The sequence below is a fragment of the Panthera onca genome, chromosome C1 (assembly GCF_046562875.1).
Source record: "Panthera onca isolate mPanOnc1 chromosome C1, mPanOnc1 haplotype 2, whole genome shotgun sequence".
NCBI lineage: Eukaryota > Metazoa > Chordata > Mammalia > Carnivora > Felidae > Panthera > Panthera onca.
The window spans coordinates 172760082-172777218 of record NC_138346.1 but is presented as its reverse complement, the minus strand read 5'-3'; the positions used below and the strand labels follow the sequence as shown (position 1 = coordinate 172777218).

Here is a 17137-nt window from a genome sequence, read left to right as displayed (position 1 = left end):
ATGCGTCCCACTTCACCTGTATTAGTCAGGTCACACAGGTAGAGGGCATTTTCCAGCTTCCTGAACTTGTCAGTCCATGTCTCATATTCTTCAGGCTCGTTCTTCATCATTGGAGTCACGAGAGGCTGTGAGATTGGCCTGACCTTCAAAGCTTTCAGGGGATCTTTGGGGGATGAAATCTCAGCAGGAGGGTTTTCTGGTTGCAGCTCCTCTTCTGGAATTTTCTACCAAAACAACACAGGCATCTCACTGGCAATACATTCACCACAGAGAGCTCCTCCAGTCTCTTGGCCAAAGATGAGGCCACACAGCTAGCAAGATTTATTGCAAGGTCTGGCTTTGTAAAGCTAGAGGATGTGTTTCAAATCGTCAGTGCCATAGGACCATATCTGCCAATTCTTGCTGGATATAAACTACTATGTTGAGTGCATGTGTGTGTGTGTATGTTTTAAGAGAAGAGTGAAATCATGACTTTCATTCAGTTTACATTTCTGATTTACACAAAACAAAGGTTTTTGTAACTGAGACATTTCATGACATCCTACTCTATTTTATACTAGTGGGGTTACACGAGGGGATGGGCTTCAGGCAATGCTTATAATTTCTTGGTGGGAAAACTTCTGCATCATGAGTGTGAGATTCTTGATGAAAAGTGATTGAAACAACACTGATATGATCTTAGGCTCCTGGGCTCATTTTAACAAAGCATAAGTCACCTCTGCGATCTGTCTGTCCTATTCATTTAAGAAAGGAAGCAGCAGCCCAGGGAATAGAAGTGACTTACTAAGATCAGACAGTCGATGGTAGACACAAAACTAGGAGGAGGGTGCAGAGGTCATGTCCAGCTCATTGTGGTGTTCTAACTCTGCGCCCTGCACAAAATAGAGATGCCTTTAGAACAGGTAGACAAATGAGTCCCCGCCATGCCATGTAAGACATTCTGTCACTTATCGTGAAGACAGAGAGTGGGCATCTATTGTTTCATCTGATCAACCCCACTTTTCCAGGAATTGCCCATCTTGTCTATCTACATGGTTGTGGAGAGAATTACCATGTATCTACATGCATGGTGCAGGACGAGGCATCTAATAGTGAAAAATGGGCCAATAAACACACTTTCCAGTGACTGGGGAACTATTTGTGAGAGCTAAAGACAGAGAGATAGAAAAACAGAGTCATTCTGTGTAGGAGGTAGGAATGCAGCAGATTTTCCACTCAGTGTATTGGAAATGCAAAAAAGATGGTCTGTTGAGAAAGACAGATAAATGGATAGTTAGACAGAAGGATAGATAGACAGAGGGTAGGAAGTTGATGGCAGAGAGAAGAGAAAAAAATATAGGAAGACATGATGTCCAAGTCCCTGAATTGGGCACACTGTTACAGTTCTATCCTTAGGCAGCATAATATGCTTGTTTACCCTTCCAGTATATTTCGTTGTTAGGGTTGGTTCTATTAATTGCAATCCAAATAATCTCAACTAATTTGCCATAGAATCATTCCTCTACCTTTGGTATAATATCTGTGCTTCCCCCAATTTTCAAGTATCTGAATTTCTCCAGTTTTGTACCTTTGTCTCAAACTTCTCATATACAAGTTGTGAAAATCCCAAAGCTCTAAAAAATAAAAATTGCAGTAAGGAACCAAGTTTTGAGTTTGTTAACAAACATGGATTAAGCTGCTGCTGGGGAATATGAAGAATTGGTTTGTTTGAAATAATAGAATGCTATATGAAATTGAACCCCTATGGATGACCAGCAACCAGCAAATTTTAAGAGATTAATATAAAAGAATTCCTCTTTGATATATATATATTTTTTTTTTCTGACCGGTGCTCATTTCTCTTCAGAAAGCTCTGAGTGCCTGGTGGAGCCAGGGAGAGGAAGGGGGTGAGGGAGGAAAGGGGAGAGGGGACCGCAAGAATCCAGGCTGGCGCCTGGCAGGAGGAAGATGGCAGAGGGCTAAGCAGTAGCCACTGCCCGATAAAATCAGTGTTAAGAAACAGCTGAAAGTTTTCATGAAGTAAATAAACAGGACTCTACTTTTTAGAGCCTTGGACCACTTTAGAAATCTGATGAACGCTTTAGATAATCTACCCAGCTAAAGGCACACATGCATAGAGTTTGGTGGATGATTGTAGAGAATTCAAAGAGGTCATTGGATCTGAGAAACTGATTTAAAATAACTTTGTATTTCTTCAGATAGTTCAACAGTCTCTTTGACCACTAAAGGCAGGGAAAGGGGGGATTTGTATGGACCCGAATTAGGCTCAACCAAACAAGTAAGTAACACATCCTATACTGTTTTAGTCCCACGTTATCAGGATCAATTCCAAATTCCTTACTTGGCACATAAGGCCATCCAAGTTCTTGTCCTTGTTTATTTTCTTTCGGCCCTATGTATGCATCTTTTTCTCTCATCTTTTTCCAGCCACAAAAATCCAGAAAAAAAATAATGCCTTTATGTTTTATACATACTATTCTCTCTGTTGTAAAAGCCCTTCTTACCACTCATGCCTTGATTGGTTGGACTTCTACACATCCTTCAAGACCCAACACATATTTCACTTCTTGTGGGAAGCCTTCCCCAAAGCTCCAGGTGGATTGAGGGGTGATTCTTTGTAGCCCCTTTATCCATCCCAGCACTTATTCCAGGATATTGTGATTGTTACAGTGTCTCTCTCTTCTACCAGAGTTCTAGAGACCGGGTCTGTGAGGTAGTCATTTGTGGATCGTCAAGGTCTTGTTAGTGGCTTGGCACATACTTGGTTCTAAAGACATGTTTACTGAATGAGTAAGGGGATGAAGAAACGATTTTCTCTGGGAAAATAGGAAATTTGCTTTACCAAACTTCTGCTTCAATTTCACTCCCTAAAAATTGGGGCAGTGAATGCTGCTTATACAGGAATGTGAGAAGAATCAGTTATTGCAGAAATGCAGCAAAATCCTCAAACAAGAGGCAAAATAAAAGAGCAAAGTATATTTTTTATAATCTTATTCACAACAGACTTAACACTCAAGGAGAAAAGCATTTGCTGTTGTTTCTTGCGTGGCAAGAGGCTTGCCAAAATGGATACTATTTTCTAAAATATTTCAAAGTGTGAAGTGCATGAAGAGGCCTCCCGTCATTTTAAGATGAATTATGTTCTAATCCGGGCATTTAAAAAACAACAACAACAGAAAAACTCAGGCTGTTTTTCAATTCTGTCTGCATCTTCTTTTGGCTAAGTGCTGGGAATATTAAAGCGGATTTTAACTGCTTGCCAGATTTTTTTTTTTTTTTTTAAATCAAAGAGCCCATTACATTTTAAAATGTGATGTCTGGGGAAAAGGTCACCCTCAGTTTCTGGAAGCTGGACTTAAGATGTTAAAATAGGTCTCATAACCATCTTTTATTTTGATGGCAGTTGGTGGATTGGTCACAGGCTTTGGAAGGACACCTGTATCCATGCTACAAGTCCAGTTTCTTGGGGGCAGATGGCAGGCCCTTCACCTCGTGTTGAGAGAGATCTGTGTGCGTACCAGCTGGGACAGGAACCAACCCACACTCTCAGAGTTCTTCCTCCCTCCTCTGTTGGAAGAGAGTCTCAAAGTCAAAGATAGCCTGACATCAAGGTGTTGGGTGGAAATCAAAAACCCAGAAGGGAGGGCCCCACCCAGCATCAGAAAATAGAGGGCCAAGGATCGTTGAAGCCCTTCCCCAAGCTCTGGGTAGCCAGGTGCATACCATATGTTCTGTTCTGCCTTGAGATATCTTAGCAACTTCAGCCTGCATGGTAGTGGCAGAGGTTTCTTTTGCTTTCTTTCCTGGACAAGAAAGAAAAAAACCGAAGGGTTTAGTTTGGCCTCTTCATTTTAGTACATACACATACCTACAGAGGCAAAGAAAATGTTGAAGCTCTGTTATGGGGTTGGCACTGTGTTGGGTGCTAGGGATCTACTGGTAGATAAAAGAGATCTGGTAGCTGCCTTGATGGAGCTCACGAAAGGGAAGCAGATGCTCCAAGTTATTATTCGGTTACAAACTACCAGAAACACAACAAAGGAAAATGTGAAAATATTTGAACATATATTGAGGTAGTGGTGAGAGCGGTGGAGGATATGAGAAGGCTCCTTGGAGGAAGGTACACGTAAACTGGGGACCTGAGGGGTGAATAGGAGTTTCCAGGTAAAAGTGATGCTGGCGGTGATGCTGGGCAGATTGCTTCAGATAAGCAGAGACAACAGCCCATAGTGCCACCTTGAATCAGGAGGGCTTTTGCAGCTTGGAGAGTGGCAAGGGCCCTCCTTCCATGGTTCTGCCTCTTTACAGAGAAGCAGGAACTTCTGCCCCTCTCTCCACGCAGGTGTGTGCCTCAAGGCTCCGGTAAAAGCTTTGCCTTCCTTGCTCCTTTCAGTGTTCAGAAGTGCTGTACAGGAAGAGGTTTGGACATCATTCCTAACCCAGGGGGTTCCACTGCCCAGACACTACTTGCTCAGGCTGCTGCCTTCACGAATAGAAGAAATTTCCTTAGGATGCAGGAAAAAGACATGAGGCTCTTCTGCTGAAATCCTCTTAGGCTTATTGTGTGTATCATCCATTCATCACTAGCCGCTTCCATCACACTGGGTGACTCACTCATCTGTTTCACAAATCCATGCGACGACCACACAGTACAGATTTCTGGGGACTTCAGCTTCGATGTTTAGTGCGTTGTTCAAATATGCCATTAACAAATACCTGTTGTTCCTGAGTGGGGTCTCACTACTTTCAACAAAAATGGTTTAATCAATACATTGCGCAGAAAGGTGGAGAGTTGAGGCTCTGGCCTTGGGTTGGAGTCCCGGCTCCTGTCTCTATCAGCTGCGTGGCCCTGGGCAGGTTCCTCGTCACCACTGTGTCTCAGTCCCCACTTCTGTAAAAGCTGGATAGTGCTGCCCAGAGTTTAGTGTGAAGATTAAATGGACTAGAAACTGTAAAGTCTCTTAAAAACTGAGAACAAACTGAGGGTTGATGGGGGGTGGGAGGGAGGGGAGGGTGGGCCATGGGCATCGAGGAGGGCACCTGTTGGGATGAGCACTGGCTGTTGTCTGGAAACCAATTTGACAATAAGTTTCATATTTAAAAATTAAAAAAAAAAAGAAAAGAAACTGTAAAGCAAACTCCTGGCACACAGCAAGTGCTCAATAAATGTTAACTAATAGAGGTACCTATGTAGGGATGCTCATGTAAATTAACTTACATTTCAGATGAAAAAGACTTTTGTTACACCTTTAATATTGTACCTGTGAGCCATGACGCATCTTCTCTCTCAGTCTCTTGATGAAGGTAAGGTGACTTCATGATATCTGAAGCTTCATTACCCAGCATTAGAATAAGTACTCAGTTAGACTAAATGAAGGACCAGGTGCCCTGATTTGGAGCCTAGGAAATAAAGCCACTGAATATATAGTTCTATTCCTCTAATTCCTTTTCAGGTCCTACGGGAGGAGGGATTTCTTCTCTTCATTTCTTTATTCCCCTGTACCTAACCCAGATGCTAGAGTAAGACTTAATAGATGCTTAATGAGAATCATGATAGCCAGTTCAGGCAGCCCCTTTGAGGCAGATCCGATTTAATCAGCTGAAAATTTGCCATGGGAACCCATCATCACCTAGTAGCGCTGGCCCCTGCTTATTTCGCCCAGTATGTGGAAGAAAAGCTTTCTGCCGGTGAGAAAAGGTTCCAATTACTCTGAATGATCAAGTTTGAGATTTAAAAGGATTCTGGAAGCAGTGTGTAGCATAAGGGTGGCAAGATAAACTTTGGTGTCAGACCTGAGTGCTAAACCTGGTCCTTCCCTTAACCACCGCAAGCTTTCAGATCCTGACGTTGTCAGTTGTGGAAAGGACATGACACCAGCGGTCTGCAATAATATTGTGGCGATTCAAAAGAAAAAAGTTACTGAGAGAAAATACTTAACACGGGGAAGATGCTCCATGCAAGGTATTATTATTTGTTATTGTGTTATCATTATTATATGATCTTAAATCTCATTTCCCCAGAAAACGAGACTTAGCATTAATTATGATGTGAGCACTGTTTATTTTCTGGGCACTGTTCATGTACATTATCCCTTTTAGTATAAGAGCTAGAACCTAGTCTTTGTTCCAGGCCAGTTTCTCTCTGGTGTCTGCACTTCTCTAAGTTACATTAGAGGAAAATACAGGCTAGTCTCCCTGGTCTCTCTCAAGTTTCCCTTTCTCCCCTCTAATACCTATGAGCATATAAAGAGGTAATGGTTTGCACATGTAAAAATGGTTTGAGAAACCCGAGGCAGAACTAATTTTTTTTTTTTCTAACACAGCAGGAAGGATAAATAATAACCATCTGTCTAGTCTGCCAGTTGATGATTTGTACTGGAGGAAATAAGCCAAGCTGGCTTCTAGAGATTTCCAGGTGTTGGAAGGGCCAGGTTTTACAGGGCTTCCAGTGGATTCTGATAGTCACACAGCCAGCCCTCCCTGCCCCCACCCCCTCCACTAATGACTTGAAATCGTGGTCTTCAGTGTTGGCTGCTAATATGCTACCACCTGGGGAGCTTTAAAAATTACTAGTGTCTGGGCGGCACACCAGACCAATTAAATCAGAATCTCGAGGGGTGAGAACCCAGCTCAGAACTTCTAAAGAATTCTCTAGGTAATTCTAAAGTGAAGCCACAGGAGAAAACAACTGATGTAAATAAAGACTTCTGGCCTCATTGGACCTAGTGAATGAACTTTTGTGAGAAGGAAACTAATATATGTCAGATATCTCAATATATGCCAGACATTTCCTCACGTGTTTTCTTAATCTCAAGAATAACCCTGCAAGGTAGAAATTGTCTCCATCTTACCAAGGAGGAGACTGAGGCAACACGAGGTTCAGTTTCTTGCTTAAGACAATAGAAGTAGCATTAAGTCTAGGATTCTAATGCATTCACTCATTCAACAGCCATTGCTAAATGCTTACTGTGGTACAACAATGAACAGGACAGAATCTTCTCATGGAGTGCGCATTCCAGTGGTGAGGGCACGCAGATAGATATGTAAAATAATGTCAAGTAGTGATAAGTGCTAGAAACACAACTGCAGCCAATTATGGGGTTGGAAAGTCTTGGCAGTTTCTATTTTAGGGAGCAAATTCACCAAAGGCCTCTTGAAGGGACATTCAAATAGTCCTGAGAAACAAGGAACAAAGGTATGCAAATGTCTGCAGAAAGAGCATTTCAGGAGAAAGCTATGATAAAGACAAAAGGTCACAAGGGAGGAATATTTGGTGCATTCAGGCAATAGCTGAGAGGGGAGTCTTGTTGATGTGGGATGGAAAGGGAAGAGAAGCGGGTTAAGTATTAACAGAACTGAAGGGCCTCATGGGCCATACAGGTGACTGGAATTTGTTATTATTATTATTTTGGCTTCCATCATTCATTTCTTCTCTGGTGATTGTTCTCTTCATTATCCCTTTCTAGTGATAGCAAAAATATTTTGGTTGGTGGGCACCACTCTTCCCCTATCCTGGTGCTGTGGTTTGGTAAGAATGACCCCCATTTCCAACTCCAAGCCTGGCCTCTGGTTAGTTGAAGACTATCATGGTTATCCTAATCACAGTCTTGATTCAAAGGTGGACAAAAAAATCTAACCTAAGTGTCTGAGGCTAGAGGAGACATCCACTACGGTTTCTCAGCTAGCAAAATTCCTCTGGGAAGGATGGGCCAAAAGAGAGTGTTGTGAACATGCGATGAGCATAGCTGTCATAGCTATTTTGTTACTGCAGAAGAAGTGCCTGGAGTAGTTGGGGCACCACCAGGTAGAGCCTAAAGATGATGCCAGCACCATGTACAGCAGAGCAGAGAGCCAGAAAGAAACCAAATCTTGGATTTTAACGTTTAAATGACTACATCCAACCATGCTTATAGTTCTTGTTGCTGCCAGACTTTTCATTTAGATAAACCAAACCTCTTTACTGTCTCAACAGAGTTGGCTTTTCTTAGAACTATAAATAGTTCTAAGTAGGAATTACTGCGGTTATTTTTTTCCATAATAAAAGGGAGGTTAAACTCTTAGTCATTTTTCTGTGTTATCTTGAGTGATAGGTCTTCAAGAGACGTTTGAGGGGATCAGTGAACCTCTGAGGCTACAGCCATTCCCTCCAATTCCCCCTCATTAGCAGCTTTGCTGTATCCCTGCTCTGTGCTTCCTGTTTTTTCTTCCTCATCCTCACTCACAGGCTCCATAGTGAAGAAATTCGGTTTGGGTATACTTCATTCTTGTGAAATACTATTTTAGACCTCATACCATAGCATGTCTGGAGGGGTCTGAGCTCTTCTGTATTTGTCTTAATGGGAGTTCATAGCATTTCTTGGATCTGTGTCTTGAAGTCTAGAAATTTCTAAGTCATAATTGCTTCAAATATTGCTTCAGCTCTATTCTCTTCCTCCTATCTTTCTGTGACTTCATTACATATATACTGGATTTTTTGCTGCTTCCTGTATGTCTCACATACTTTTTTGTATGTTCTATCCTCATTTCTCCTTCATGCTTCAATATGGATATCTCCTACCAAACTATATTCCAGTTCACTAATCCTTTCTTCAGCTGTGCCCAACCTTGTGTTCAACTCATCTATTGAGTTTTTAAAATTTAGTTTTTATATTTTTTACTTCTAGATATTCCATATGATTCCTTTTATAGATTTATTTGCTAAAATTCTCCATCTTATCCATTTTTTATATATATTAATTACAGTTTTTTAAAAAATCCATTTCCTCTTTTGTATCATTCCTGATTATTTATAATTAAATCTGGACATTTTGTATGAATAATTCTAAAGATTTTATATGATTTTAACTTCTTCCAAGGTTTTTTTTCTCCTTTCTATACGATATTCAATTTGAATTCCAAATAATAGCTTTCAGAGAAATACTGTTCTGTCTTTTATCTAGTCTTCGGGTTGATCTTTCCAACAGGTTTGGTCTGCTGTAAACTAGTCCATTCTATATCTTAGCATAAGTCACAGATATTAAGTATTTATGTGATAATCATGTGTACATTAAAAAACAAGTTCATAGGATTCTTGTGGGTCCAAATGAGATAAAGTTTGTGATATAAGGCATATATATATACATGGATCATTTTAATAGGTTATTATAGAATCTTTGAATGAAAACAGGCCCCAGGAATGAGAAAATTCACAATTCTTCACACTCAAAATGAGTAGCTGCCTTTAGTTTCTTAAAAGGTACCTTCTTTCCTTTCATAACACTCACCTGTGGAACTAGAAAAATGGGAGATAAAATGCACCCCCTCCCTCCTCCCCCCCCACTGAGGGCCTAAGAGCACTTATCAGCATAGCTCTAGCAATACAGAATGGGAAGAGATCAAGGCATTAACTTTCTCAGTAAGCAACAGGCCATCACAACAACAATGCCACAATAGCATTGCCACAGTCCTGTCATTCTGCAGAATGCAACATTCCCTAAAAACTATTGTCAGACTCACACTTAGCCCTGTCAGAGCAGTAGGGCAGGTTTTTATTTCTTTCACATTTTCTGTTCTTTTTACAGATGAGAAAAATGGGTCCAAGATACGTAAAATAAGTTCCAATATAAGGTGGTTATTTAGTTGTAAAAGTGTGACTTCTACCCTTATTTTATATGGTTTTCTATGCCATATGTTATGGGTTAAATTCTGTCCCCCCAAATTCTTATGTTGAAGTCCTCAACTCTTGTTCCTCAGAATGTGACTGTATTTGGAGACAGGCCATTTAAAGAGGTGATTTAGTTCAGTTGCAGGCCATTACAATGAGGATACCAATCTAACTGGTGTTCTTATAAGAACAAAAATTTGGGCACATACAGAGACACCAGGGATGTGCACACACAGAGAAAAGACCATGTGAGGATAGAGTGAGAAAGAGGCCACCTGCAAGCCAAAGAGAGAGGCCTCAAAACAACCAAGCTTGCTGACACTGACTTTGAACTTTTAGTCTCCAGAACTGTGAGAAAATAAATGTCTATTGTTTAAGCCACTGTAGCAAACTGATGCATCAAATGACCCAGCTTATATTAGAGAAAGAGAGAGTGTTCGGTTTAAATATTTGTTGTTGAGGGGCGACTAGGTGGCTCAGTCAGTTAAGTGTCCTACTTTGGCTCAGGTCATGATCTCACGGTTCAGTTCGTGAGTTCAAGCCCTACATCGGGCTCTGTGCTGACAGCTCAGAGTCTGGAGCCTGCTTCAGATTATGTGTCTCTCTCTCTGTCCTTCCCTGCTCGTACTCTGTCTGCCTCTCTGTCAAAAATAAACAAACATTAAAAAATGTAAATATTTGTTATCATTTTTTTAATTTTTTTTTAACGTTTATTTATTTTTGAGACAGAGCATAAACGGGCGGGGGGGGGGGGGTCAGAGAGAGGGAGACACAGAATCTGAAACAGGCTCCAGGCTCCGTGCTGTCAGCACAGAGCCCGACGCAGGGCTCGAACTCACAGACTGCAAGATCATGACCTGAGCCGAAGTTGGCCACTCAATCGACTGAGCCACCCAGGTGCCCCAATATTTGTTATCTTTTGATGTACTTGTTATGTCTTTTCAACAAAAGTGAATTCTCTGAGGTTATAGGCTTCACCATGAAAAATGAACCCTGACCTGAGATCACTCTGTTGTCTTCTAGCATATCCCTTTTGTCTCTTTTCTATAATGGTGGGCTGGGGATCTACACATTTCCCAGATTCCCTGGCCCACTGGCTTTAGGCTGAATTCCAGCAATGGTAGACGTTTGGAGGGAGATTGGAATGTGAGAGGAGTAGAAGTACTAACTTCCTGTTTTTGGAGTCAGTATCTGTCCAGCATCAGGGGAGAGCTATTGCTATCATGCTTTTCACCATTCTCAGCACTAATCATCTATGGAAACTCAAAATTCAGATTAACAGCTACAGCACATCCCATTCAGTGGGCCCAGTATTGACCACATGGTGCTCTGTCAAAAATCCAAGCACCAGCCTCATTCGTGAAGGACTGAGATTCAAACTATGTGGCGTTCCAAGAACGAGCTGTGTGGCACCTCCTTCAGAGTTCTTTCTCTAGCTGCTTGACATATTCTCGGAGATCCTAGAATCAGCTAGGTAGGAATACTAGCCAAGATCCTGCTATTAGTACCCTTTGTCTGTGTTCCTTTAGCCCTAAGGATGATAGCTGCTTCCTACAGCTACTAATACCTGGGTTACCTCCACTGTCATGTTTTGAATTGTGTCTCCTAACACAGCTACCACTGGTGCCCATTAATGTTGTCTTATTTGGAAACGAAGTCTTTTTTATGTAATCAAGTTCAGATGATGTTGTTCTGGATTAGGGAGAGCCCTAAATCCAACTAACAGTGATGTCTTTATATGAAACAGGAGAGGGGGATACAGATACAGAGACGTTAAAGAGACGGAGAGGGAAGAAGGCCAGGTGAAGACAGAGGCAGAGAGTGGAATTAAGCAACCATAAACCAAGGAATACTTAGAGCTACCAGAAGCAGGAAGAGGTAAGGAAGGACTCTTTTCTAGAGCTTTTAGCATGGCCCTACTTGGTTTCAGACTTGTAGTCTTCAGAACTGTGAGAGAATAGATTTCCGTTATTGTAAGCAACCCAGTTTACGGCACCGTGTTGCGGAAATAATTACACACACCATTCTCTTTTTGCTCTTTGAATCTCCTAATGCTTGTGCAGCCAATCCCCCAATCCCTTCAAGCTTTTGGTACCTTGTATTTTGATCCAAAAGGTAATTAGTAAATGGTTGATGGATGTAGTAAATAGAGAAATCGCAACAGCAGATTAATATCAATGCATATTTTTTCACCTGTCATATTTAAAACTTGCTAATTGCTAAATATTTTGCCCAAATTCATCTTTATAATTTCACTTAATAATATGTCTTGGAAATCTTCCTGTATTTAGGCCAGCCATGTTATTTTACAGCTGTGTAGTTTTATCAATTGCATCGACTGTAATTTAATTAAATTGTCCCTGAAAGGATTTTTCATTGTTTTCCATTCTTATTTTTTATTAAAAAAATGTTTTTTTGTGTTTCCATTTTTAGAAGCATTTACCAAAAAATATTGCAATAGGCTTTATTTTATTTTATTTTATTTTATTTTATTTTATTTTATTTTATTTATTTTTTTGTGAGATGCAGGTAGGGTAAGTACCTAGCTGAAGGATTCCTAGACCTGAGGGGTTGTGCCCTTAGGAATTCTAATAAATAATGTCAACTTGTATAAGTGTGCCTTATCCATCTTAAAGGGCTATCACTAGAGAATGTTTCATGATATAACAAAACCTGAAGGACTATGCATTTTATGACCCAGCTGGCCTACAAGAATAGCCAGTGAGGCAATTCTGACTCTTGCCTTTTCTTCACTGGTGAGCCACTTACTTTTCTGGGAGCAGTGAGATGGAAGCCAACAAGCAAACCACCGCAGCAAAGCTGGACAGTCAAGAGTAGCTCTGGGAAATGAGGGGGGGCGGGTGTCTCTCAAGGAACAAAGTAACCCAACTCACCTGTAGGCAAATCATGTGGCAAATCGGAGGAAGCTTTACTCAACAGTTCAACAACATTCTGCCATCTGTGCAGGAAAAAAAAAAGCACATAGTATTGGTGGTCAATGCAGAAGCTCTGAAAGAAATGTGCAATAAATGTCAAAGTTTATGTTGATAGTGATATTGAGGGAGCCTTTTGATACCTGTATCGTTCATGGTGTAATTCAGGACACAGAAACTACTTCAGGTGTCTCTACTAGAAAGGGCTTTCATATGGGAAAATGGGTGCTTACAAAATTATCGCAGGCTCAGTAGAGTGGAGGTTGGCATCTACTGTTCTGCTCAGGATCAGGCTTTAGCAGATATAGTCCTGAGGAAATTCTGACTGATGTCTCAGTTGCCCGTGACTGTGAGGTTGGTGACTAGGCAGTACAAGGTCCATTTTGGCTGCTGGAAAAACTGATGCCTGCCAGGGTCTGGCATGGCTACTACTGCAGGAAAATAAATATTTAAAATGTCCCTCCCCGCCCCTTCTGCCTTTCAAATCTCATGTGGTTGCATCTCACAGATGGAACTTAAATCAATTCCAGAAGGTTGGTGTCAAATATTCTTTTGTAGCCTTCCCAGGAGTGGGAAGTATTGCAGTGCAGGAAAAAAAAACATAGGAGGGGTTAGAAGTGGGTGCTGAGTGCAAATAGACAACATTTAGTGAAATCCCCAAGCAGAAACTGCATTAAGCAATATACGTGCATGTGACAGAGAGTCATTTAAGGCTGGTAAGTACTTTGGAACACGTTGGTAGTGAAAGTCACATGTATTTGCTTGCCTAACACCTACCCTCCATTTGTATACAAATATATTCTTCTCTGGGGTGAGGGACTATAATCAATGTCCCATACCCTACCCTAGCCAATGTTGTGACTCACCTTGTCTAATCTCTATTTATTTATCACTTTCTCCATTCATCCCTCCCTACCTTCCTCTCTCCCATTCTCTGTCTCTGTATCTCTCATTAATTTTTCGTTCTGGGCGCGCCGGGGTGGCTCAGTTGGTTAAGTGTCTGACTCTTGATTTTGGCTTGGGTCATGATCTCATGGTTGTGAGATCGAGCCCCACATCGTGCTTTGTGCTGGGCATGGAGCCTGCTTAAGATTTTCTCTCTTCTTTTCCCTTTGCCCCTGCTCATTATCTCTCTCCTTCCCTCCCTCCCTCTCTCTCTCTCTCTCAAAAAAATTGGGATTCTGTTTTTTTTCCAAACTTTTATTTTCCCCCAGATTTTGCATAACACCATATCCTTTCAAAATATTTCTTTTTGCTTATGTTAGCAAAAGGCAGTTTCTGTTGCTAGCAACCAAACCGTACCTGGTAAGAATTTTTATCTCCTCCTTGTCCATCAGTCAAGCAAATATAAAGAATAAGTTGTGAGATACAGAAGCCCTGGATTTTCTAGAAGTGGTCTAATGTCACGTGACAATAAGATAAAAAAATGATTCATTAGACATGCAACTGGTCTGTTTTGCTTATACCTCATAAAACTTTCCCTATACACGACATCGCAAATCAGAAAAGGTCTATGGTTGGTATAGAAAGTAAGGCTTCTAGACCTTCCTGTCACTTTGGGCACAAGAATAGATAAGGCATAGGTATGCAGCACCACAAACCAGATAAGGTGATGACTTTATCAACTACTTAGGTGCTCTGCAGGGAAAAGACAGCTGGAGAAGCAGCACTCTTGAGAAATATCTATAATCATGCAAAGATCTGATCTTAGCACAGATCTGAAGGTGAACTACAATAAAAGAAATTCCTGTCTTCTATGCCTGTTGCAATTCTCTCCTCTTAGGAGGGCCAGGCTTCTGCCTACTGTATCTTCTGACCCTTTGAAAAACAGCCACAACAATACAACAACAGGATGCTAGTTCCGTTGATGTTTCCTCATTGTACATTTCTTCTTCAGAGCTATTAGAAGCTATCAAATATGAGATAAGGCATTTGGATCAAATGGCACCAGAAACTCTCCTGCCCCTTCTTGAATGGTGCTGAGAGGAAGAGGAGGAGACTGCGAGAAAATTTTGTCAGCATTGAAACTGGACACTGCCTGATTTAAGTGGTGTATAGGATTTATGTGACCAATGAAAACTTTAAGTTCCTTCTAATAAAATATTTTCTTTCTTCCATAGTCTTTACATTACCCTGGAACCTTCAAAGAGCCATTGACAATTTGAATGTGAGAATGGGTTCCAGTTACCATTGTAGGTACTATAATTCTGATCATAGAGGCAAGTGCCAAACTCCCAACGCAGAGTCAGAGAGGTCAGGACTGGACAACAAGGTGTGTGAGCCCATTTCTAGATTCAGGCAGATCTGAGTTCAACTTCTAACTTCCACTGCAGTTACTAAGTCCAAATGGCTTTTAGTAAGCATTCTGAGTACTTTATGTGCATTTTCGCCTTTAATTTAGACAGCTGTCCTATGAAACGTGTAAGTGAAATGCCCAAGGACATACTGATCAGTGAGGTAGCTAGAATTTAAACTCAGGCTCTTTGACTCCAAATCCTGCACCCTTAACCATTGTGCTATATGGCCTCACACGTGAATGTAATATAATTTGGTTTCAGTTATGTTTTTTTTTCTCCTTTGGAATCCCATGAACACGGCTCCAGTGTCTTCTGATATTTATTATTGCCGAAGTTTGAGGTCAGTCTGATTTGGGTTCATTTAAAATTAATTTTTTCCTTTATTTGCTTTGGTTTAGTTTTATTTTGTTTTTGGCCTGCATCCTTAAATAATATTCTTTGTCTCTGGAAACACAAAACTTTTGTCAGGATAGACATGGATACATTTTTTTCCCCTTTATTTAGCTTAGTCATACTGAATCCTTTCAATCTGTATACAGAGCGTTTTTTTCTTTTTTCCCCATCTCTGTAAAGTTTCTTCAGCTGTGGCTTTTGTTGTTAGTTCTTGTTCAGTTTTTCTAGTTTCTTCTTCCACAATGCCAAGTCCTCTTAGGTTCAATTTCTATTCTTATTCGTCTATGTCTGCTCTCCTCCCTCATTTTCTTCTGTTTTTCTTTTCTAGATTTTGTGAAAACCTCTCAAGTTTGACATTATGTATTAGATTTTCTCTGCTGTTAATTTTCCTTTTTATTGATTCTTTTTTTTATATAAATAATATTTTATTGGAACACAGCCACAGCCATTTGTCATGTGTTGTTTGTGGCTGCCTTCAGGCTATAGTGACCTAGCAGAGTAGCAGAAATAGACTGTAGACCCACAAAGCCTAAGTCATTTGCTACCTGGCCCTTTATAGAGAAAGTTTGCTTACTTAAAAATATAATACAAATATCCTAATATCATCAAATATCCAGCAATATTCAGATTTCCTTGATTATCTCCTATTTTTTATTGAGATATAATTGATATGTAACGTTATATTAGTTTCAGGTGTATAACATAATGATTCAATATATGTATATAGAGAGAAATGATCACAATTAATCTAGTTAATGTATATCAACACACATAGTTACAATCTTGATTACTTCTTTTGTTAATGTTTGTTTATTTTTGAGAGAGAATGAGAGACAGAGACAGAGTGCAAGCAGGGAAGGGGCAGAGAGAGAGAGAGAGGGTAGAAACAGAATCCAAAATAGCTCCAGGCTCTGAGCGGTCACAACAGAGCCTGAAATGGGGCTCAAACTCACAGGATGTGAGATCATGACCTGAACTGAAGTCAGATGCTCAACCTACTGAGCCACCCAGGCGCTCCAATCCTGATTACCTCTTAATACGTCTGTTGAAGCTTCAGTTTCCTTGAAACTATACATATTTTACCAAGTTCTTTCTAATTTCTTCTGTTCACTTTAGGACTTTTCTAAATTTTGTTTTAATAGCCTTTTAATCTCATTATGCTTATTACTTTCCAATTGGTTTCATTAGAGGACATGGCTCCATACAGCCTACAGAGAACACCAATGGTTCTCTAAATGTTTTCCGGTTTTTAGAGTAAGTCACATCCAAAGTTCACTGCTATTTGGAGCCAACCAGATTGCCATGACCTACCTGTCCATGGTCTGCAGGATTTTTAAAAATTAGGTCTGATAGTGGGGTTTTCTCTTTATTCACTGTCAAGTGAGGAGCTGTTCACATTCTGCACAACCCAGCAGATGAACTGAATAGTTTTCCCTTGGCCCTATTCACTGCTCATTTAGCCCTGCAGTCAAGGAGTGAGTGACAACCCTCACCGATGCCTGGTAGCCCTCTGTTGGGACCCAGGGTATGTATGTCATAATGGATACACTCAGCATATACAACTACCATGGATCCCTCTCTCTGCTCCAACCCACATGACTTTAATGTCAGGAATGATGCCTCACCAAATGCAGACATCACAGCCATGTTTACCCCTGCCCTCCTTCCTCACCCCAACTTTCTGCTCTGTCATTCCTGGGAGTTGTGCCTTCTGCATAGGTACAGGAAAGCAGTCTGTGAGGAAGTGGGCATGTGTGTATCCTTGGGTGGGGAAAAAAGGGCAGTAGTACTCTAGCAGCTACAGAAAGCAGTGCCTGTGTCATTTTGTAGTTGGTGAAGACTTGGGGCCTCCAAATCAAGGGGAAGTCTGG

General features: G+C 40.8%; 1 protein-coding gene across 3 annotated transcripts in view; it reads right to left on the bottom strand.

Annotated features, from left to right (window-relative positions):
• The window catches only part of CC1H1orf87 (chromosome C1 C1orf87 homolog), a 79822-nt gene that overhangs the window by 8147 nt on the left and 54538 nt on the right, over positions 1-17137 (bottom strand). For all 3 annotated transcript variants that reach the window (XM_078450609.2, XM_078450608.2, XM_078450607.2), the window contains 3 exons: positions 12538-12602; positions 3724-3803; positions 17-224 (listed from right to left, as the gene is read on the bottom strand). In XM_078450609.2, the coding sequence (XP_078306735.2) occupies positions 17-224; positions 3724-3803; positions 12538-12602 (353 nt within the window). The remainder of the gene's footprint in view (positions 1-16; positions 225-3723; positions 3804-12537; positions 12603-17137) is intronic.